This window comes from Corapipo altera, unplaced genomic scaffold (assembly GCF_003945725.1).
Source record: "Corapipo altera isolate COAL_440 unplaced genomic scaffold, ASM394572v1 23, whole genome shotgun sequence".
NCBI classification, from domain to species: domain Eukaryota; kingdom Metazoa; phylum Chordata; class Aves; order Passeriformes; family Pipridae; genus Corapipo; species Corapipo altera.
In genome coordinates, this window is record NW_020884878.1 from 23114344 (window position 1) to 23138678 (window position 24335).

Here is a 24335-nt window from a genome sequence, read left to right on the forward strand (position 1 = left end):
AGTGCAAAGAAATGGGCTTTATTAGACAGGTAGCAAAGAGAAGAAAAGCAAAGAATTGGAAAGGAATATCAGGTAGCACTGTCAGTGGCAGATGGACATAGGAATGAGATTGCAGAAAGGACTCCTGGTACAAAAAGATGGAGCATACTAGTCAATACTTAAGGCACACACAGAGACTCTGACTTTTTTAGTCAGATGATTTTAAACATTTCATGCTAAATAAATGCATCCAGAATCATCTATACCACCAAAGATACCGCAGTTGTCAAGGAGAAAGTGACAAGATTACAGCTCAAACTACTTTCAACTTTGGTAAGCAAGGGAAGTAGAGAGGACTGTGGAGTCGACATCCTCTATGCTTCAGGAGTATATTCAAGGCTCTACAGAGATTAAAGAGTCAATTAAGGACTCAGCAATCTGTAAGAAGGGATTGAATAACAAACCCTTTATTCACAGAAAACCTGCATCATTAGTTGTTAATCTCGTGTTCTGAATTTCTTGACGGTCAGTACGTAGCATTGTCTTAACACGAGCATCACAACAGCAGCCTTATTTAACGCTATTTCCCGTTGATCCTTCTCACGGGCAGGAGGAAACCAAGACGGAGGGTGTGCGTCCATGGTCGTGGGAGAAGACACCGTTCCCGTCCCGGGCCCGCTCAAGTTCCTCCCCGGGGGCGCCTTCCACACCCCGGCGGCACCTACGGCCGGGGCCCGGGGGCCACAGCGGGGCCGGGGCCCCTCGGCGAAAGCCGCGGCCCGAGGCCCCCGAGTAGAGGCGGCGGAGCGGCGTCCCAGCTGCCGCCGAAGCAGAGGGCGGTGGAGGGGCCGCCGCCCCCTTGCCGGGAGACCCAAGCCGGGCGAGCGGGTACGAACCCCCGGCGGAAGCGAGGTGGCGCCCACACCCTGCCCCGCAGGGAGACAGGCAGGCGCCCCCGGCGGCAGCGTGCGGCTGACCCGGCTCCCTCCCTGCCCCGAGCCCCGGGAAGGCGCCGCACGGCGGGGACCGCGGCCGGCGCTCACCTGTCTGCTTGTCCCGGATACCGGCCGCCATCTTCCCGCCCGCCGTTCCGGCCGCCCCGCCCCGCTCGCCGCCTGCGCAGCCGCGGGGACACGTGGCGGCCCCTGCGCGAGGGGCGGGCCCGGCCCGGCCCTGGCCCCGGCCCCGCCAGGTGCGCAGGGAGCGGCCAAGCGGGAACTGCTGCTTACGGTCCGGCAGGCGGGCCTGGGCTTTAGCCCGGCTGACAACGGCATTTTCCACCTTTCCCCACCCCGAGCAAAAAGCCGCAGGAGCAGTGCTTGCTCTCGCACTGAAGTTTCATGGAAGGAAGTGGAAGAGCTCGGATGCAAGCAGCTGAGCCGCACTCAGATTGAGTACATGAAAGGACTGAAGTTTCAAAACCAGCCAGCTAGCTATAAATAAAGTCATCAAGGAAAAATAGTTTCGAGTTTGCTTGCCTCTGCCCCAGGTAGCACATCTCCAGCGGCAGCCTTCCTTGGATTCTCCATGCTCTTACAGCATCCTACAGTGGGAAGAGCCCCATTCGCCCTAACACAGTTTTGGATACAAAGGTATCTGGATAAACATGCTATATATTTATATAAATCTATAGGTACACAAATGAAATTACAGAAAATAGCGATAACTTAATAGGGTTTAACCCTGTAAGTGTTAACAAAAAAAAAAAACTGCTGAAGAAAGTTCCATTTAACCCTTTATTGCACTTTGAAAATATACATAACATTTCCCACAATTACTGATTATTTCAACATTGATGCTACACCTGTCACATATAATATTGCTTGAAGATGCAACAGTTCAGGCACTGATCCTGCAGTTCAAGTTAGAGCTAAAAATATTTACAAAATTACATTTTTTTAATTACCCTAAGTTTAAAAAGAACATTGTTTATGCAATATAAAAATCAGAGGATTGAATTGTTGGTTTGGGTTCTTTTACATACATTAATGTTTCGAAAACTACTTTCTGTATGCATACGATTTGACACTTCAAAAGTTTAAGCATTTTAATTTTTCTTTTGTCCAACTAGGAACTCCCTTAAGTACAAATCAGTAAAGTTTGAGCTTTAAAATGCTATACCATATAATACAGAATCAAGATAAACTTTAAACTAATATTTTGTAGGCTGCAAAGTGGCATTTCTCTCTATTTAAAATATTTTTTAATACTATTTTCAAAATGTGTATGTAAAATGTGAGTGTGAATTAATGACCAATACTCTCAAAACCCTCAGGTCTTCTTCACAGGCTGAACATCTTAATGAAAAATGTCAAAGCTGCAGCACACAATCATTTAGACTTTAAGTATAAATGAAGTTCTCCTTTTGACTCTATTTCACTCTTAAGCCAGTTAGTTAAAAATGCTAACAGCTTTTTCTGGTAAGCATCCTTTGAATGGGTGAAAGCAAGTCAGAAATATCTTATTCCTTTGCTTTTCAAACATACAGCTAAAATACTTGAGGGTGTTTTTTATTGTATGTGCATTGTTAAGGAGACCATACTAAACCCACTAATATATTATTGTTTAGTAGAAAATTATCACTCTAGAAAATAAATAGCTTATTTGATATGCTAATTCCAGATGGATGCTTAGGGTTTGATACAGAAACTGTGGGGTGAAGTTTTGTGACCAAGCACAAAGAGCACTGCCAACAAATTTTACAGAAGATGCAAATTCCCTAAGAATATATTTAGTACATAACTAATGTATATACAATTATTCTCTCTGTTACAGAAATACTGAAACTAAGCAAATTCCCTAATTTCCAGGTGTGCCTCAGGTTATGTTTATATAAAATGAAAACTACTCAATAATATTGCACTTTAGAAACCTGCTATAATAATAAAAAACCTGACGGTCCTTTTAGCTATGTAAACTGCTCTTACATTTTAAGGACAAGGGAGACCTTTCTGTGTTTTGATGAATCGGTAGTTAGCTTATTCAATGCAATTCTAATGCACAGTTTAAATAAATTCAAGATTGGTCTATATAAACAAATGCTGAAAATGCGAAGAGGAGAATGCGAACTGGAATATACTGGAATGTCTAGACAGAGCTGATCAAACCAACAAAAAAGGAAAGAAAACTTGTCCTGAATACATAGACATCAGTATTAGAAAATGGGAACCAATTCTATGTTAGAGAAACCCTTTCAAGCAATATTAGATACTACATAATTTTACAAATTCAGTGTTTGGATATAGCATTGTATAGCAGAAGTTTTTAAAGTTAACATTTCCTACAGCTGACCTAAAGGTTAGTTCTACCTTTATATAAAACCCTTTCAACTGCTGAATTCAGAGGAAATAAGCAATAAAAGGTGTGAACTCTACTTTTGTAATCTCAGGTATGTTTTTGAAGCCCTGTATTCACATTATCTTTGTATTTCTTTCTCCATTGAAGGTTTTAAAATGTAGTTTATTTAGTTCCAAGTTCTGAACAGTTTCCCTTGTCACTGCAGATGCTGGAAGTCCAGGAATTGTCCATTAAAATTATTCACACTCTGTTTGGTACTCCTGTAAGTTGTGTACTTCTCACACAGAAAAATCATATAATATTACAGAAGACATTTATCTTTAACTAGGCAAGAAAAAGGAATACTGCACTGGGTACATTGCTCATTTTTGCAGGAGACTCATTGCTGTATTTTAAAAATACAAACATACAATATGAACCCTTATTATGCAACCAAATTTGCACCAAGCCATTCTCCTTATAATGGCAATAGACCATTCTGAAGGCTAAGACTACAAAGAAGTTATTGGAAGAATGAGACTCAAAAATTATGCGGAGAAACATGGAATATTATTGGAGGAAAAAAATAGAAGACAGTGAGAAAATGCTTAGTATATAAACAAGTCAAATTACATTCTCCAAGAGTTCATACATTAATTTTAAGGTAGACTTTAATATGCTTTTGACTAAGAACCATAAAACACTGTTAGTCCTGTGTTAATTTCTTATATTCTTAAATTTTTAATGACAGGACTTTGATGAGATTTGATTGTTTTAGCTACTTGAAAGTAGTGAGAAATATCTGATCTAAGGCTTGTAATAATTTCCTTAGACTTTGAAATTAAAAAAAGAAAAATTAAAAATTAAGGGGCAATGTGGCATACCTGCTTTTGTTACCCAGTGATGAATATAGGTCTTAATATAAAAAGATTAGCACCTCTCCCAGGATCAAGAAAGAAAGAGAAGCTGCAGCAGTTTAAAAAAGATTTCAAAACACCTGCATCACAGTTTTACTTGAAACAAAGCTCTACAGAAATTATCTTCAAGATGTACCCGACTTGCCTTTCATAAATAAGTTACTGAAGTATGTGATACAATCCACAGACTTACCTGTTACAGAGTTTGGTACTTATACTTGTCTACAGCAAAAGTAGATATTTAAAATACTTCTGCAAGAGACTGTTGACTCAAGTCAACTTCAAAAGGAGAATTATTCAAGAAATAAAGCGTATTTTCATTTGAAAATTGTTTTTCATCTTACAATATTATTACTTTTAGCATATCTTTGGAGGAAAAGTGGGAAAAGACTGAGAGCACATTGTCCAAAATACAGTAGCAAATTGGAAGTAGATGTTCCTGCAGAAAACTGAAGTTTCCAACATCCAGTTTAATAGCAAAAATACTTATTCTCTTTCAACTCTTAATGTGTTTCTGATGGTGAGCTCCATTTTATTTTTAAACTGCTGGTATGTATTTGTTATAGGGAGTTCTAAGCAATTAAGGAGTCTGTTTCCAATGGGATACCTTATATGCAAAAATTTAATAGTAGGTTCAGGATCAAAACCAATGGATGGTATAGAAGAGGAGCCTGTTACGAACAGCAGAATATCCTCAAATGTCACTACAGACTCACCACCTAAAAAAATAGGATTAGGTGTTATTTATCACTGATGGTCTATTACACATAAACCATTATCCTGCATGCTAAGCATTAGATCAAGAAAAGCCCACATAAAATCAGATCAATATGCTGAATAAATATGCAGTTCTATAGCTAAATAAGAAAATGTTTAACAAGCAAAACTCACTTGGGTTAGTTCTGAAAAATCTTAAGTGAATAGAAAAAACTCTTCTGTAAGAAAAAGATAGAAAACAGTGGGCTTTAAGACTTTAGACAAACTATCTAATAAAGGATTTTTCTGTGTCACTTGTGTTCTGTTTTCTTTTTAAATTCACAGGAACTCTAGTTCCTATCTTTCCTTTATTTACCCCTCTAAAGTTTGATTATAATTGGACAACAGTTTCAGAAATTCTAATTAGTAAGAAAGAGGGTGAAGAACAACAATTAGGAACTGACAGTGACTGCAAACCCTTGGATTTATTTATCTCACTGAATTCTATAAATCAAACCCTGTATATATATACACCAGGGTTTATATATACCCTGAACAGGGAAAGGGAGGAAAAAAAAAAATTACTTACTTTCCACATCTTGCAAATAGCCCATCCAAAAATCAGCACCTTTAACTTTATTTCCATCTGATGAGGAATGGATTGAAAAGAGATCACAAATAGTTTCTGCTGAAAGTCTTTTGGGTTTGTGGCACAATACGCTAGAGAATGCATCTGGATGCATTTGCATTTTCTCTAGAACACCAAGAGTTTTCAAACCTTGCCTAAAACTAGAAGAGGGAAAAAAAAAAAAAAGACCATGCATCAGAACTCTCCGTTTTATAAAGCTGCAAGATTGGATACAATAAATCTCCATCTGCTGTCTCCAAGTCTTGTCAATAAGGTCCACACAGTAGTCCAATTTTAGCTTGCAAAATATGTTTAACTCTCATTTTAACAATCTAGATGTTTCTATGGAGCTTTTTGGGCAGGTGAAAGAAATACCAGTGATATGCAGAAATTATTTCCTAGTACTTGACTGTATGTGCAAAGTTTACTTTTAACTTTTACATAAAACATAACAAATCTCTTTCTTACAAACATCTCTTCAGAAAACAGTTAAAATTCCTTGTCTTTAGGTAAAATGAGATGTCTTAAAAGATAGCTTTTGCTTGGCTTCTGCAGTCTGCATGTTTTTATGCTATTACTTCTCCCTGTGGCAAATGCAGATAACAGTATCCTGGGCTGTACTAGGAATTATGGTGCCAGCAGATCAAAGGAAACGATCCTTTAACTCTGCTCAGCACTGGTACGGCCACACTTGAAATGCTGTGTCCAGTGCTGGTCTCCCCAGCACAAGAGGGAAATGGACACACTGGAGAAGAGCCTAGCAAAGGGTGACTCGGATGATTAAGGGACTGGAGCATAACCCTATGAAGAAAGGCTGAGAGAGCTGGGATGCTTCAGCCTGGAGAAAAGAAGGTTCAGGTAGACTCTCAATGTCTACAAGTATTTGAAGGGAGTGTGCAAGGAAGTCAAGAGACAAGCTCTTTTAAGTGGTGGTGCCCAGTGACAGGACCAGTGGCACTGGGCACAAACTGAAACACAGAAGGTTCCATCTGAACATCAGGACCCTCTTTTTTTACTGTCCGGGTGACTGAGCACTGGCACAGGTTGCCCAGAGAGTCTGTAAAGCCTCTATCAACAGAGGTATTAAAAAGCTGTCTGGACATGGTCCTGGGTAACTGATTCTAGACGGCCTGGCTTAAGCAGGGGTGGTAGACAAGATAAGTTCCAGAAGTCCCTTCCACTGTACACACCAATCTGACTCTGTAATTTAACTACATGCATTTAAACACACTTGCCTCTCCAAAAACAAAATCAAACCAAAGCAAAGAACCCAACAACTCTGTAGGTTGAAAAAAATTTCACTTGTTACTGTGCATTGGACAAGAACATTTCAAGCAACTGGCTTTACAGTTTGGCTGCCATAATCACAATTAAAATTTTACTTAAGGTGTTTACTCATAATTTCTTACATATCAATAGGCTGAATCAATAAAATTCAGAATAAACACGTTGAAAGTGTACAGTCAGGGTGTAGAATATTTAACAGCTAAAATGACCAACTCTTTAGTTACTCTCAGTCCTTGACAGTGACAAGCAAATTCTTGTTCTACTCACTTATGCACATTTAAGCCCATTTCCAAAAATGCACAAAACCACATTACTCCATAAACAAACAGGTTAATTATTACGTTTTGCTTTCCAAATGGCAAGTTTTAAAATACAATATATATTGTTCAAATATGCCAGAGGTCCTTGACTGAAAGACTAATTGCTCTGAACTTTATTTAAAAAAAATCCTCACATTCAAAATTAGTTTTTATAGTTCTTGGAGATTAGGTTGATTCAAATTTGTCAAAGTAACACTATAAATGTTTTATATTAGAATAATTAGCATCTAATGCCTTTTTACTGAACAGATGAAGAATTGGAAGTAATGTCAGTGATTAATCAAAGAATAGTCAACAGCTGCAGCTTTTCCAGCTAATGAGGTCATCACTACCTCACGGAAACATCAATGCAAAGCTGATGTTCTAAGCAGGTCAGCTTGTTGACATTATTGCCCTCCTAATGGCAAACACAAACTCCCTGATTAGAACTCTGGAAAACTCATTAAAATTTGAAACATATGTTTAACATTTCTAAAATTTAAAGATTCTAAATTCAAACAATGCTGAGTTAAAAATGAACACAAGCTTAAGAGATTTTGTAGTCTTTGTGATGCTTTAAAAACTTAAAAGTGAAAAAAAAAAAGTTTAAAAACTGTGAATCTGCCTTCTTCACAAGGTTGAAAAAGGAATGCGACCAAAAAGTGGAACAGAGCAGATATGTAGAGAAATAATTTCAGTCCTTCAGTTTATTTAGTCCCTTCAGATAATTAATCCACTGAAAATTAGAGTACACTCTATTAGTTTAAATGAAGAATAAGTAAGAACATGTGAAAGATAGTTTTAGTGACATATTATTTAGTATTTCAGTGAGGAAAAAACCCAAGTAGCATGAAAACTCAAACAAAACAAACCTTTCTAAGGGTGAAATAATTCTCTTGATTACATGATGGATCAATATGTCATTCACCAGCCTGTTCTTCTCACACAAAGCTGTTATAGGTCTAAAACATCCAGCAGCAGCAAGGAATTCATAGCAGTCATGTACTGTAGACTGTAGGCTGGACAGACTATTTGCATATTTTATCTGTATAAAAAGACAAAAGTAGGAATTGGTTTACTACATGCATGTATATATGTGAAAAAAAAAAGCGCTTTTTAATTTCAATGAAAGTTCTATTCAGTAAGTCTTTATCTCAAAATATAGTCTCGAATTAGAAATATAACTTATTGCATATTACCATTTTTATTGTTTGTGCTACATCAACATCAGCAACATCTTCCAAAGTTGGCTTCACATTCTCTGGACCATAGACAAGACAATGAAATAGTGTTTTGGAAAAGAAACCAGGAGATGGACCGCCGTGAACCAGAGAAACTGCAATCATTTTACCAGCTTCGAAATAAAGGTTTTCTTTTACAGCTGCAAATAGAAAAATATATTTGCTATTTATGCATAGAAATGATTTGTGATCCTCACTTTTTAAAAGAAAGTGTCATAATGCAATTTCTTCTTATTTTAGGAAAGGCAACAAATGAGGTTTGCTATCTCCTGATGGCTGAAAGAATAAGATCACATTTTTACGTAGGAGTACCATATTCTTTGACTTCAACTCTTCAGCCACTATTCAAGGTTTGGGAGATGTAACTTCCTCTTCCACTTTGTACCACATGCACATTTAATTCTGAAGCACAAGAACTCAAAGAAGGTAACTTAGGGTCTCTAGGGAGCATGCCATAAGAGATAACGTCCTAGAAATTTGAGGAAAGCAAAATAAGTAGCAGAGAAAGTGAGTAAGGAAGAAAGGAATTCACTTGACAAGAATAAGTCTAATTGTCTGCTGTATTTCTTCCTTCGTTGTCATCATTTCCAACTAAACCAATTTTTTTTTGCTATTACAAATCCACACTCCAACTGCCTTCAGAATTGAAAAAAAAAAGCAAACAAAAAATCCAAACAATTTTTAGTCATCAAGATGACACTTGGGAACTAACACATACTGGCTGAAGACTAAAAAAATGTTTAAAGTTACATAGTTCTCAATGTATTTTTGAACAAAGCATTTAATTACCTTGAAAATCAAGGGACAAATTCTTTGCAGAAGAGCCCTCAAACAGTGATGAATTTTGAAGGTGAAGCAATAATAATTGGAAGAAATGGTGTTTTGATGCAGCAGAAGTATCTGTCTTTGATCTATTTTTGCAGTTTGTGAAATTTATTTCAATGGTGTTTGTAGGACTGAAGTTCCGCTGTCTAAATCCTTTTAAAGCACTATTCCAGATATCATCTGCATTGATGTTAAGCCTTGTTGTTTTTGTATTAACTTGTACCTTTAACTCCTTCAGAATATTACAAACTTCCCTTCTTCGCTCTCTTAAATGCCTATGAGAAAATTAGATGCATTTTCAGATGAAATCTCTGATTCATAATTAGCAACAGTTATACAGGAAACATTCTTACAAATCTATTAAGAAGAACACTTCTTTAAACACTGTGGCACATTCAGGTATTGCCTAAATTATATCAGTAAAATATTCAGTGTAGATTTTTCAAATTTTAACTCTGTAGTAGTAAATTTTAAAAGTACCTCTAAGAACTAGAAAAAAGGAGGTAGAAATAATTACCCTGGCATAAAACAAGTAGTGATTTTTATAAATCAATGACACCAACACAGTGACAAACAATTCTCACACTGTCAGTCTACATTTGAACAATGTAAAACGAGTGAGAAATTGAACTTTACCATTTTGTGTTAAAGCGATATTTTGCAACCAAATCAGAATAATCTTTGTCACTATAATTAAAAAGACATTTGAATAGGAAGAAATGTTGCAGTTCTCATATTAGGAAGAAATGTTGCAGTTCTCATATAAAAAATAAGACCTCTTCTTTGTTTTCTAACTTCCAACCAAATGTTTCAAATACCCGATCCACTAGAAGTAACAAATTCCTTCATCAGAATTTTTAGCTCGTAAAGCAGAATTCATCAATTAACTACTCACAGCCAGATAAAGAATTTTACATCCTTAAAATGAATATTTTATATTAAAACATGTTGTTTTAGCCTGGTTTTAGTACAATCATGAACTATGCCTATGCTACAAGCGCAAAAACCTTGAACATTCAAAACATGTCTAATTAGAAGAAAGCAACTAGGATTCTTCTTATTCCCTATTTTCTAAAGAATAACTAGCCATGCTTTAGTAAGGACGAATATACATTTCTGAGTTTTCATCCCCTTACTACCTGACCTAAAAATTCTCAATAGGTATCATTCTTTTCTCCTTGCACCCCTCTAGCATTTATAAAAAGCAGAAGCCTTTATCGAGCTATGACTCCAGGTTTTCAGTGTACTCATTCTATTTTTCCAGTGACTATATACGTACATTTATACACATACGTATATATATAAATATATCACACAGCCAGTACAACCTGGGCCAGAAGACTCCTAAGAAACCTGGATCATAACTTTATGGAACAGGTTCTAAGGGAGCCAACTCAGAGTGGACCTTTTGAGTGGAAACTGGTGGCCGTCTTGGCCACAGTGACTATGAGACAGTAGAGTTTAAAAGCTCTGTTGACAGGAGGAGAAGTGCCAGCAAAACCTCAGCTCTGGACATGAGGAGAGAAAACTTCAGGCTGCCCAGGGAATTAGTAAGTAAAGTCCCCTGGGAAAATGTTTTTGCAGGTGCTGGGGTCTGTGAGATATATATATACATATACATACACACACACACACGTAAACAAGTACATATTGGTACAATACACTCCTCCCTCCACTCCCTTTGATATTTTGTAGGAATTATGGTATAAAGCCATATGCTAGATTACTCTTCAACATAAGAAAAATTAAAAGAAAATACTTTTGCCTCAGGGACCAGTTTCCGTTTGACATCAGTGGAGGTAAGGACATTGTCACTCTGTTGGATGCTGGACGTTCTAGGTGTGAGCAAGGTGACAAGTTGTTCTGGTACATTATCTTTGGTGATCTATAAGTCAAAACAGTATTTTAAGAAGAGACACAACTGAAGAATGCATAACCACTTCTTATTTGAAGATAGCCGTATAGTTTCCCCCTACCATGAAGTCCACCAGTGCCTGAACTACAATTTTAAAAATAATAATTCAGTATTTTATTACATGGTGGTTTCCGGATCTGCTTTTAGTTGCATCCCATAGATGAGATGGAAGTTCTGACTGATACATTAAGTAAAAACTAAAATCATTAATTTCTACAGACTTGACAAAATTTTAATTCAGCACAGGAAAATATTATTATAAACATCTGTAAGTTAGATTTCTAGAACACTATTAAAATGGAAAAAACCCCAATAAACAAACTTAAAGTTTTGCCATTTGTATATGCTCAGTTACCTCTAAATTGTTAAGGTTCCTTTAGAAAGGATCTATTTTTATCAAACTAAAAAGTGGTTTTCATGCCACCAAATCCATGTAACTATTGTTCATGGCTTACTCAGAAAACTTCAGTCACTAAAAGCTCTAGTTTTAATCAATTAGCAATTTAGCGTAAGAAGTTTCTCCTACAGAATAAGCCATCACCTCCTCATGTTTGAATATTATGTAATAATCAGTTTCTGCTCGAAAACAGAAAATTACACACTGGAGTAGAAAATTGCGTTGGGATCCAGATGACTGCCGAGGGGTCTTTGGAGATGGCTCTTCCATCAAACAAGTTGTCCCATCTGTCTCTTCAGAGGTAGCCAAAGCACGCTTTTTCTTTCTGCTGTACTTCCCTGTATGATTAAATTATATTAACTAGTATATTTGCTAGCTGTAAAGTACATTTACGTAACTTAAAGTTATTGTTTAAGAAGTCACTACCACATTCATAACTTTACCTGATTTTGCCAAGATACTTCTGCATTCTATGCACTCCCAGTTTTGCTCCCATGACTTCAGAGATGAACAGGCCAAATGAGTCCCACGAGAACCACAGTACTGACAACGTTTTATTTCCCATTTACTAAAATTAAAAACTTAGTTATTTAGTATTAGACAGAAGAAAAGTTAAAATGAAGACTATTCAATAGTAAGTGCAATCCAGACACTAAACTTAACAAAACATAATTTTATCAGCCTGGTAGAAATTGTTATAGTCAAGGGGAACTTTCTTCATACAAGATGTATTCACAAGAAGAAAAAGGTAGCTCATGTTTCAGGACCTTGTATTGAATGAAGCTATGAATTAGTGTGCTCCCCTGCCTTGAAGTCAATAGTTTACAAGCAATATTTTCTCCTCATGTTGCTAGTCAGGAAAATCCTCTTTATCTTATGGGTATCCACCAGTCGACTTTTCCAAATGGTAATTTTTTTTACAGGAGAGCTCTCTTGGGAAAAATTCAAACTACTGACGTGTTGGTGAACAGATATTTTAGCAGGGCCTGTTGTGACAGGACAAAGCACTTCCAACCCAAACCATTTTATGATGCTATGATGATTCTTACATTCTGAAGAAGACTCTTCATTAATGACAGTGTTTAAGTATCTGTTATACTTTTGTCTAGATTTCTTCAATTTTGCTTAAACATACAATGGAAAAATGTGACTGATTAGTTCAAATATTGGAAGCCTAAGGTACAACTTTTAAAGGCAAAGTGCACACCTACCATGAATGATCCATGGAATGCTTGGTCAAAACCATATAAAGCAAAGCTAATGTCTACAGGGAATAACCACCACAGTACTACAGAAACAAGTCTTCAAAGTAGAGGCTCTGACAGCTTTGATCATACTCACACCAGTGAAAAATAAAAATTTCAGAAGCACACAAACAAGACAAAAATTCATGTGGAAAATGAACTTATTAAAAAAAAATTAAGCAAGTGGTAGAGCAGAATAAAGCCTTTCACATGACCTCTTATTACACTATCAGCAGTATTCTATCTGCCACTTGGCATGCAGTGGGACGGCTTGCAGCTAGATTGGTTTTACTAGCCTTTTCACAGCTAATTAATTTTCATGTAAGTCTAGTACTTTAACAATAATTACTTGTAAAGGCTCTAAGTATTTTAGCACTTATTAAATTGCAGAATTAAACTCAATGAAAGACACACAATGTTCATTTACGTACAAGCTAATCTACGTGTTATGCTGATGCACAAATTCTATTTCAGCTCTGCATCAAATGAGAACAAGGACAAGATAACCGATAAGTTTTCTTGGCTTTCATAACCTAGTTAGAGAAATTTAGTATTGAAATATGGAGTAAAACAAACACTTCATTTAGACAGTGTGCTGGCTTGACATTAAAACCTGATGCTGAAAAGTATCAAAGGATTTAAATAAATAAATTATAATGATAATAAAAGACAACAACCAAACCACACTAAAGAACTATTCTATTGTAGGTTATACTTTCCTGCTAAAGCATCATACCTATCAGGTTCATTATAGTCTCTTCCTTTCTTGCAGAGACATCTTCTAATATCACAGTGTTGATAACATTGCAGTAAGTCTTGATATGCGTTCTCTTCAAGTTCCCAAGATGCATCCCTACAAACAAGGCCGAAGATCAGATATTAGAACTCTATTTCCAATTGTTTAAATGGGTTACATATTTTTCCAAATACAGAGTATGTAATAAACACATGAATATATTTCAACCATGCAACGTTCTAAGCAACGGTTAAGACAACTGAGAGGGGGAAGAAAAAAGTCTAGTAACTAAAATAATACTGTAAAATACAGACAGACTTCTTGTGTACAGTTACTTTGATTTGAAATATTTATTATTTTTCACGTGACCTCAGTGTGCGTTTGCTCTGATTCACATTTCACTTTCTCTCTCACAAGAAACACAGATATTTGTTTAGGTAACCTACTCAAGTTACCACTGAAAATGGACTCATGAAAGGTAAACTCAGAATTTTCCAGGCCAGCATGGCAAAGTTCATAAAATATTTTGACTCTACTTCCTCTCAAAAATCTTGAGCTTCTGTCTCAAGAGGGAATTAATGGTACTCTCTGAAGAATAATAGTTATTACTTTCTGTCATATTTTGAGCCTCATCAAGTGGTGGAAGCTTATGAAAAACAACTCAGAATTTTGGAAGCAGTTATTATGGTAAACATATCCTTAGCAATACCTTGGCAGAAGATAGAAGCTGTATGGCTAAGTAACCAGTCAATTATAATTCTGTCTGGATAGAAATTCAGATAATTAGAAAACTTGGGCACAGAAAGCACACTTCCAAGCAACCTCTGTGTTAAGGCAAAATTATTGTATTTATGAAGTGCTTTTATCTTTTAATTGGATTCCTAGTTGAATCATGGCATTAAAAATGACTTTTCCGAGCTTTCTGTTTTATGTTTGAGATAATTTGACCTTTGCCAATTTTTATGCATAACTAAAAGGAAATAGGCTACTCCTTACCAAAGTGAACAATTCTACATCTGAAGGTAGAACTAAAGTTTCACATATTAATAGATGCAGTTCTATAGAGTATCAAAGTTTTTGTAGAGGAGTGATTATCACAAAATTACTTACCTTTCTGGAATGTATATGCCCATTCTCAACATTTCTTTTTGAAATTTGTCCTTGTTATTGCATACTGTGCACCTAAAGAAAAATATCCCAGCACTCAAAGCTTGATACTGTGTCAAGAAAAAAAAAAAAAACACAACAAAAAAAACCAAACCAATTATTGAATTACTACCATCCTTAAGATGCCAATAAATGTCTTAATATATCACTTGATATTGATGCAAACGGTGAGCACTTTCTCTTCCTTTAAGGGAGAGAGATCACATGCTAGATCAAGGTTCATAAACAAAAGCACAATCCTTTTCAAGTCAACCTCTCCAGACCCAGAATAAATTTACAAAAAGAACGCTGTAACTTTTTCTGGCTTTGCACTTAGGCAAAGAGAACTGATGATGGACAAATGACATTTTTAGCATTCAGATTCTGCACATAATGATTTGCAAGGAAGCAACTACCTAGGTTGAACTTCAGTTCCTAAACATAAGTGAAGGCATGAAGTGTGTATCACACATGCAGAAACATGTGGGGGTGAGGAGAGGAAAAATAAACACCATTAAAAAAAACCAAAATCCTTTTTTGTCTCTGTAACACAATTTTAGCATTGTCCTTCAAACCTATTTCCATATCAACTACCTCAATTAACATTAAGCAATTTCACACAATTTTAAGCAGCTGTTCCATTGTTTTCAAACAGAGAAGAAATGTGATCTCTGTGGATGCAAAAAGCAAGGGAGAACCTGTGTTACCTGCAAGCATTCTCGATGAAACCAAGCACTTTTACAGCAAGGACTTTTCAGTACAGTGTATGCTGGAAGATGTTCAACCAAATCCAGACATATTGTGCACTGTGATGCTCCTCTAGGTTCTTTATCCATAAAAGTTTGGACTGGTTTATGTTCCCAACAGTAAGATCTAAAAACAATAATTTACAGTTCCCTTATCAATATAACATAGAGTTAAATGTCTTAATAGCAGCTTGAATGGATGGTGCTGTGTTTTGGATCTGTGAAGAAAAGTGTTGATAGTACAGGCATGTTTTAATTATTGCTAAGCAGTGCTTGCATAGAGTCCAGACCTTTTCTGTTTCTCACACCACTCCAGGAGCAAGCAGGCTGGGGATGCACACGCAACTGGGAGGGGACACAGCCAGAACATATGACTCCAACTGACCAAAGGGATATTCTGTACCATGACATCAAGCTGAGCAATAAAGCTGAGGGAAAGGAGGAAGGAGAGACATTAATTGCTACACATGATGAAGCCCTGCATTCCCGGGGATAGCTGAATACCTGTCTGCTGATGGAAAGTGGTGAATGAATTCCTTGTCTTGTTTTGCTTGTGTGCACAGCTTTTGCTTTACTTAAACTGTCTTTATCTTGACTAAGGAGTTTCTTGCTTTTACCCTTCTAGTTCTCTCCCTGATCTGCTGAGGGTAGTGAGCAAGCAGCTGTGCTTGCTCTTCTGCCTGTCTGGGTTAAACTACAACACATGTAAACAAATTATGTATCTAGCAGAGCAAGTTAACAGAATGACAGTAAGGAAGAATCATGGTGCCAACTGATGCTCTGTAAATTACAGAGGTCATATATGTCCTTTCTCTCAAAACTTCTGGTCCAAATAATGCGTTTTTTGTACTCAGAACTCCAATTTCTTCCTGTATTTCAATGTTACCATGACATTAAAGAAGAAACTTTGAGTTTGCATACTGATTCAGCAGTCTAGGTAGTGTGATAAATTTTATAATTTAGCAAATTTTTAAAGACATAAGACATCCAAGAAGTGCAGCTCTAGAAGAAACCTTTCTGAAACTGCATAATGTTTACATGTGTATGTAATGTAATTTTTTAAGTTGAAGTGCCTGCCAGAGTTCAACCCATTCACCCTGCAAACTCAGCTCACAGTAGGCAGAATAACGCACTTGAGCATTTTGACTACAGTCAAGATGCTAGACAGATGATAGCAAAAGAAAATAAACATTTTTTTGACATTTGATGTTAAATCCATTTCTCCTGCAGTCCATCTCCAGTAAGCTTCAAAACACAACAGAATGGCACACAGTGTGTTGTGATTGCTAAGAGATACAGGTACCCAAACCTCTGCCATTTCAACAAAGGAGATAGGCAAACAAAAAAAACCCAAATCGGTCATTATGCAGTTTATTTCAGAGTCTGGAATTTAATGTTCAATTTTATAAACAATTTAACTACTTGTAGAAGCACTAAATTATGTATTTAGAAGTGTTGAGAACTTAGTTTCTAGGTATTAGGTATGCAATATAACTGTTGGCCTCCCTGTCTTCCACAAATACAATATTTTTTTCCTAGATAACCCTATGTCATTTATAATTAACAGCCTATCCAATTACAAGTCAAGAAAAAAACAAGCCATCTCCTGTATAAATACAATGAACTGAAAATGGAAACCAACAAAACTCCAAAACTCACCTGAAGTCTTCCATGAACTGGAAAATACATTCCCTTTTTATCCCACAAGGAAAATGGTAACTTCGTTTGCATTTGGGAGCTACACATCCAATCGAAGCACCCTTTTTCTTACAGATATTACATTTCTAAAAATAATTTTAGAAATAAAAGAATATTAACATCTAAAGTCCAAGTAAAATTACAGGAATTAAACCAATAGAAAGATTATAAATAGTGTGTAAGAAAGAATATCGGCTAATAGATTGTAACTATGACAAGACTAATGTGGTTTAGCTCTGTTTCAATGAGTAAATATATATAGTTATTTCACAGACTTTATGTATTGGTTTATATGCGTATTGTCTCGTGACACGTAAGTTAAAACACAAGTTATTTTACTAGTACCTATAGTTTAGTTGCATCTATAAAATTATATACTGCCAGCTTGAGGCTCAGCACAATGTCTGGAGGTATTATGAAAGTGTAATTTGCTAATATTCATTTATCTGCAACATACCCAGGGAATAAAAATATTTGCAAACTTTAGAGGCCCAGAGAAGCTGACTGTGGCTGCAGGATGCATTGTGGTAGCAAATCCCCACCCCCACAGGCCACACTGTGATCTGAGAAACGCTCTTTAGGCCTCGGCCTTGATAAACTCTACCTGGACTAAGTCTCTCTTGAGCTTATCAGAAACACTGTTCCCAGGAACTAATAGGTATCTAATGAGCTCCTGTTTTTTAACAAATATCCTTTGAAACATATTTTTCTCGGCTAAGTAACAACCCAAGAGGAATAATACTTTTGTTACTGAACCTTCAAAGAAAGTTACTGATTTTAATCGTGGCCAGGATGGAAAATTACTATGACTAAAACCCACTTTCTTGTGACCCTATAAACAGTGGTCCAAAGTGAGACCCTTTGAGCCCTCAATTCCTAGAAGATAAGGGACTAATGTGTATGTCTCAAACACTAATAACTGGATGGATATGGAGACAGCCAAGGACTGTCAGTAATACAAGACAAGAGTTGTTGGTAATAACCAAGGACTATTGGTATTAACACGACATGGGAAAGAACAAGATTTGGCTGGAAAAGGGATGCCAAGCAAAGACAGGGCAATGCTTTTCTGTAAGAAAGAACCACAACACAGTACAGTACAAGCACAGGAGTAAGTGGCAGGAAGTGAGCATGGATTATAGGGTAAGGATTAAGACCACCAAAGACCCCCAAAGCCCTCCAACCCATTTTCAGAAAGGCTGGAAAGAACGGACTGTGCATGATAACTAATTTACATAGAAAGCAAGAAGATCTATCTTCAAGGGCAGAGAAACTCATCTTTCTGGTGGAGAAACCTGTCCACAAAAAGCTCCCCTCCCCCTCAAGCCCAGGCAGCACCCCCAGGATTGACACGACTGGAGAGATGCTGAAACCAGGACTGACATTCTCTCAGCTGGATCAATACTGGAACCAGGACTGGTAATCTCTCTCTTTTCTCTCTTTCTTTAATCCTCTCTTTTAATCCTTTTCCTTTTTCTTTCTTTCTTTAATTTATCTTTCCCTCTTTAATTTCTCTCCTCCTTTTCACCCTACCCCTTTAACCAAAACCCACTGCTGTGTGCTTATATAGGTAGGTCAGGGACTAACATACCAATTTCCATGCCAAGCACATAATTTACTAACAAAACTTTCTAGTTGTTTTCAAACCCTTTGACTTTTGTCGTTCCTTTTGCCCAACAAACATTTACGAATCTTAGGTGCTTCCTGCCCTTTAAGGGTGGGTTGTCACAACTTCTGCAGGTTTTACTTTCCCTCATGGCTTCCAAAAACTCCACAGACATGTTACTTAAATGTAAAATTCAGATTCTTGAATGGGCTCGGCACACTGTCCATTGGAAAAAGAAAACAAATCCTGCAGGCAACACCAAATGCACTTAAAAGTTACTTTTTCCCTTATGATGATACCAAAGACATCACTCTTACCAGTTTTGCAGCTCTATTTACTTCTTTTCTAATATCTGTGATTAAGAATCCATCCACACCTTCGTCTTCTTCCCCTCTCTGCCAAATACCACTTGACATCAACTATGAAAAGAAATTAAGTATTTTAAAATATTTACCTACCTTAAGATTTAAAATGATGTACACTGTGCTTCTCAAGTAAGAGAGAAGTTTAGTCTAACAAAGCTTGTATGCAAATATTTAAATGATTAAAAAGCTGATCCAAAACATTTATATATTTTTGTCTGATATGACAGTAGGGAATAGTAACCAGTAACACGAAAATAAATATTTCATAACATCAAAGTATTGTGTACTACTTTAGATCCCGAGACAGTGTATTTTGCCTTCCTTTTTGAAGTATACAGACTATTCAGATAATTGTCAAACAATTACTTTCAGCATATAAATCTTCAGAGGAAGTAAAATTAAATTAGCTGAGTTAATACGAATGACAATTGTGCTGTGGAGATAATGAAGCACAGTAGGAAGTAACTGTACTGAAGTGCTACCTAAGAGGAAAAGTAATTCGCTTTAGAGGAGATTCAAATAAACACAGAATCAAGTAACTAGGCAAATCAAAAGAGCCATAAGATAATTTAGATTAAAGTTAGTTAGGTAGCTACATCACAATCTTCAAATAACTAAAGTTTCACAACTTGATGCCTTCTGTATTCTTTACAATCTCATTTTATAATTTCAACATAGCATCATTTTAAAAACAGTTTTATCAATATTTTAGTCAAATAAATGTAAAATTATGTACTAAAACCAATTAAATATATTTTCCAACTGTGAGACATTTGGCAAAGAAAAACGAAACTGCACCACTCATTGGCCTCTTTCTAGAACTCTTTTCTTATATAACATGCACTATATTTAACTAAAATCAATGGGGTTTGTTTGCTTGCTTTTAAAAGTAGACACACCATAAAAGATACTGTTATGAGCTTCCTGTAGTTAAAATATCTTATAAATTGTAAGGCTCAGGATTGCAAGCATGCCCTTTCCTAGCTGTTCTGCTCCATCAGGATAGGATTCCTATTGTTTCATATGGCCTTATATAAGACAAAATTATCGCAAACAGACCTATATTTCCTTCCAGCTGCTTCAAATTTATTTAAGAAAATAAAATTCTATCTTTGTTTAACTTCAGACAACCTCCGCTCTCCTTAGTCTTTAAAGGATTCGGTATCCAACCTATAAAGCCACCTGCAGTCAACACTCCTGAAAAAACTTGTTGAGAAAACATACCCCCCAAATTATTCCCGATACTGCTGAGACTTTTTTTAAACTTGGGGGAAAAAAATTCAAACTGTATTTATTAACAAACAAAAAATTTGTTGTGTGGGTTTGCTTTTTTTTAGGTAGTCATATTATTTTAAAGACCTGCAAAAATTTAGAATTTGAGAAATAGCTGAAGTATACCTTTAAGAATATGAAGCTTAAAAAATGTCAAGTGTGATAACTATTCAACTGCAGTTTATATCCATAGCTTTGTTTAAATTACAAACTTTTACTAATTAGTGATACTGTAGCAATATAATAAGTAGAGTATGTATTACTTAACTGAGAAGTAGGATTATTGTGTGTTACAAAGTCCTGTGTAAACTCAGAGAATAGCTCACAGCCAAAAAAGAACGAGAAAAAGAAAACCTTTCTCTACTTTTTCCCACAAGAGGTGAAATTTTCACATTCCAAGTTTTCAAACTACATTTTTTTAACAGAAGGAAATATGTAGGTGTAAACCTGTACCTTCATTGCTATATGCTATGATAGATTGGGAGAATTAACTTCATTTAAATGGACCATGAATAGAATTTAGCTTTGAATAAAAGCTTGTTGGGATTTACTTACTTCATCTGCTTCACCTGACAAGTACAAGCCTTCAAGGAAACGAGTTAAAGGTCACAGTTCAAGCTTTAAAACAACAAAACTGTTAAAATGACTGGACAGATTATTACTATTAAATACTTTTTGCACTTACATTTGTTTTTCCCAGATAAAACAGAAAACTCCAAGATCAACACCAACACTTACCAAACAGTAATAATGAACAGTAAGACTGTATTCCACAAAGGTTTTTTTCTCTCCATACTTTTCAGGGCAGTCATCTGTCCGTCCACAGAGAACACAGACTAAAACAGAGAATCATGTTTATTATCACAGTGAATGTACTGGAATTACTACTGATCAGCTATAGAGGAGTACCTTTCATTTCTTTTAATCACATGCACCTTCAAGTAGATTCCTGGATAAAGGACAGTAGATACCCCTTTCCTTAATGTTGAATTTTATAGTAGATACAGAATAGAGTACTATTTGTTCCTTCTCTAGTTACTAAAAAGAAAATACTTTCACCAGCTTGCTGATTCAGGAGAGGTCCATGAGCCAAGCTAAATTCACAAGCAGTTTGTGCTCCCAACTGAAATGTTCTTCCCCAAACGCCTGAAGATATCAAACGGCCAACAATGTCCAAGTGCATATGAAATATGTAATCTAACTGTTTTTAGTATTGTACATAAAGTCATCACCATATTAGAATCCATGAATCGACTTAACTATTTCTCTGTCTACTTATGTGATAACAGTGAAAAGCATATGAATGGTACCCTGACAGTGCCAAGTTATATGCTACCACTGCTTTTAAAACATTGAAGGCTTTGAGACAACGTTGGATTTAACTAAAACCTCGAGGATTTCTCGCTAACTGAAGTTCCTAGCCAACTAACATACCTCCACAGACATTTAACAGCTTCCCTTTTATTCACAGCAGATATATAGAAGACAGATTAACAATATTCTAACAGCAAGAACAATCATAATAGTGACAAGAATAGGGGTACTGCTTCAGCCCAAGGAAGTCCTGAATGGTACATCTCAAACACAGCTCTGTGTGATTTGGCAGCTGAATTCACAAGGTTAAAATACTGAAAAACACTGTTTTAAAAGATTCAAATTATAGCAAACAAATCCAACGAAGTTTATAAGTTGGTTCTTTTTCACGTCCTGAAACAAGTGGTTCTAATGCAATTTCACAGAATTGTTAGGGTTGGAAGGGGCCTCTGGAAATCACCTAAGTCCAACTCCCCTGCCAAGGCAGGGTCACCTAAAGCAGGTTACACAGGAATGCTCTCAGGTGGGTTTGGAATGTCTCCAGAGAAGGAGACCCCATAACCTCCCTGGGCAGCTTATTCCAGTGCTCTGCCACTGTCAATGTATAGAAGTTCTTTCTCATATTGAGATGAAACTTCTGGTGTTTTAGTTTATGGCCATTGCTCCTTGACCTGTCTCTGGACACCATTGAAAAGAGTCTGGCACCATCACCTTGACACCTGCCTTTGAGATATTTATATGCATCAATGAGATCCCCTCTCAGCCTTCTTTTGTCCAGACTAAACAGGCCCAGCTCCTGCAGTCTCCACTCATAACAGAGATGCTCCAGACCCCTAACCATCTTTGTGACCCTCTGCTGAACCCTTTCCAGTAGGTCCTTGTCTTTCTTGTACTGAGTGGGCCAGAACTGGGCACTGTAACTTGATTACTGAAACCCACCTGTTCTTTGAGCCCAAACAAAACCAGCTACACCTGGCATTATATATGCAGAATAAATATTTCTGAAACTATTTAATAAAAACTTTACTTACATGTAGTTTGACTGTCAAAATTATTTGGTTTACTCATCCTGAGTTCTTCTGGCTGGCTCTCTGTTATGAAAAAGAAACAAGGTATTAAATACATCCAGTACCTTAATGGCCATTATACACTTCTTTTACATTTTATTTAAAATTGTAAAGATGAGCATAAGCTCAATAAACTAAAAGTAGGAACTATAATAAAAGAATATTAGAATTAAACCATTATTTTGAGAGATAAGGGTTCAGAAAGCAGGATGCAAACAGCCTAAGAATATTTTTTCTGGAAAATGAAACATACAGCAGCTTTTAACTATTTTCCCAAACTAACAAACACACAATATATTTTATTTTCTAAAGACAAAATAAAGTCCAATGCAACAGCTAATTATGTACAAATGTAATTGTACAGAAGAGTTCTTACTTATTTTAAGTGGTCCAAGGACAATGTAGGTAGTAGCTGTGACTTCCGCTTAAGTAAAGATTGTACTAACACGAAGAACTTGGAATAAAAAAATAACTGTGAACTGTGTAGGGTAATGATGTAACTGAATACAGTCTCTACTGTTTGGAGAAAATGAAGGATCCTGGCCTAGTCAAAGACATCCTGATCCACAAAAAAGCCTAACAAAACAAAAGAAAACAAAAAAAAAAGAAAAGAAGAATCCAAAATTGGGAGGTACATACAGAGGAATTTATATCACTTAGAACTATGCATTTAACATTTTGAAGTGTAGAATAATTTATTCAAAAACATCGACCTAACTCACATTTCTTTCAAGCATCACATGAGCTGCCCTTTACTATGTGCCATGCCATGCATCAAAGGCCACCTTGGAAAAAAAAAAATAAACAAGCAAAATCCCTTGTTTCTTCACTGCAGCACTAAGATGATAATTCTTTATCAAAAACCTTCTAGGAACATATGTATAGATCTTTGACTTGCCTTCTCTTAGAAAGCTGAAGAAAGCATTACCTAAGTTTTGCAAGCCAAGAATCATGGGTGATTGCCTGCAGATCCATGCTTGACCTCATGCAGGTCATCCCTCCTCACACGCTGAAGTGGGCAGGGAAGAAGCCGGTAACAAATCCAAGGTCCAAACCAGAAGCCTGACAGACTCCGACCTATCAGTGGTCTGGTACTTAGTTTTGATGATTGCCAGATATCAGCTTCAGGAAGAAACCTCAGGCTAATCCAAACTATTGCAAACAAAGTACTGCAGCCATTTACTGGAGTTTTAGGATAGTTCTATTGAGAAAGAAAGATAAATAAAAGGGAGGCAGAAGTCTCAGGCATAAGGAAACTGCTCTATGCCACTGCACTTTTAGAGGACCGGAGTAGTTGTACACAAAAGACCTTTGCCAAAAAACAGTCTAAAAGGAGAACAAACCAAAAAGCACAACCAATTTAGGAGAAGAGGCTCTTAAAAGCACACACCGCACCGACAGTCAGATGACATAACCGCTTAACGTTTTCACAAAAACACATTTTCCTCTTTCTAAATTACAAAGGAATAAATATACTTAATCTGCTACAAAGGGAGTAAAAGACAACCACAAAGCTCCCACACGTTCCCCAGCATGGTCACTGTCAGTTCCACAGTCACCAAAGTCCTAGGGTAATACAACAAAAGTACTATCTGTATATGACCACACAAGACCAGATTTTGTTGTAAAAAGCTTTATCAGGTGGAAAAAGCACACATGTGGCTCGAAATCAGAAACCATC

The 24335-nt window shown here is 36.6% G+C and overlaps 2 protein-coding genes across 4 annotated transcripts in view; both read right to left on the bottom strand.

Annotated features, from left to right (window-relative positions):
• Positions 1 to 1119, bottom strand: part of SCFD1 (sec1 family domain containing 1) — a 52553-nt gene extending 51434 nt beyond the window's left edge. For 2 of the 3 annotated variants that reach the window (XM_027638099.1, XM_027638098.1), the window contains exon 1: positions 1023 to 1119. In XM_027638099.1, the coding sequence (XP_027493900.1) occupies positions 1023 to 1053 (31 nt within the window). In that variant the 5' untranslated portion in view covers positions 1054 to 1119. Of the gene's footprint in view, positions 1 to 454; positions 673 to 1022 lie in introns of those variants that run through there. The other variant, XM_027638100.1, reaches the window with a different exon arrangement.
• Positions 1120 to 1705: 586 nt separating this feature from the next.
• G2E3 (G2/M-phase specific E3 ubiquitin protein ligase) lies at positions 1706 to 23792 on the bottom strand. Its single transcript, XM_027638101.1, has 16 exons — positions 23583 to 23792; positions 22619 to 22678; positions 21012 to 21109; positions 18954 to 19055; positions 16992 to 17116; positions 15294 to 15459; positions 14551 to 14657; positions 13441 to 13557; positions 11904 to 12028; positions 11666 to 11798; positions 10908 to 11033; positions 9113 to 9423; positions 8282 to 8463; positions 7955 to 8127; positions 5458 to 5657; positions 1706 to 4891 (listed from the first exon to the last, which is right to left on the bottom strand). Exons 1-16 carry the CDS (start codon positions 23605 to 23607, stop codon positions 4659 to 4661), a joined length of 2283 nt encoding a protein of 760 aa, XP_027493902.1. The 5' UTR covers positions 23608 to 23792; the 3' UTR covers positions 1706 to 4658.
• Positions 23793 to 24335: the final 543 nt, after the last annotated feature.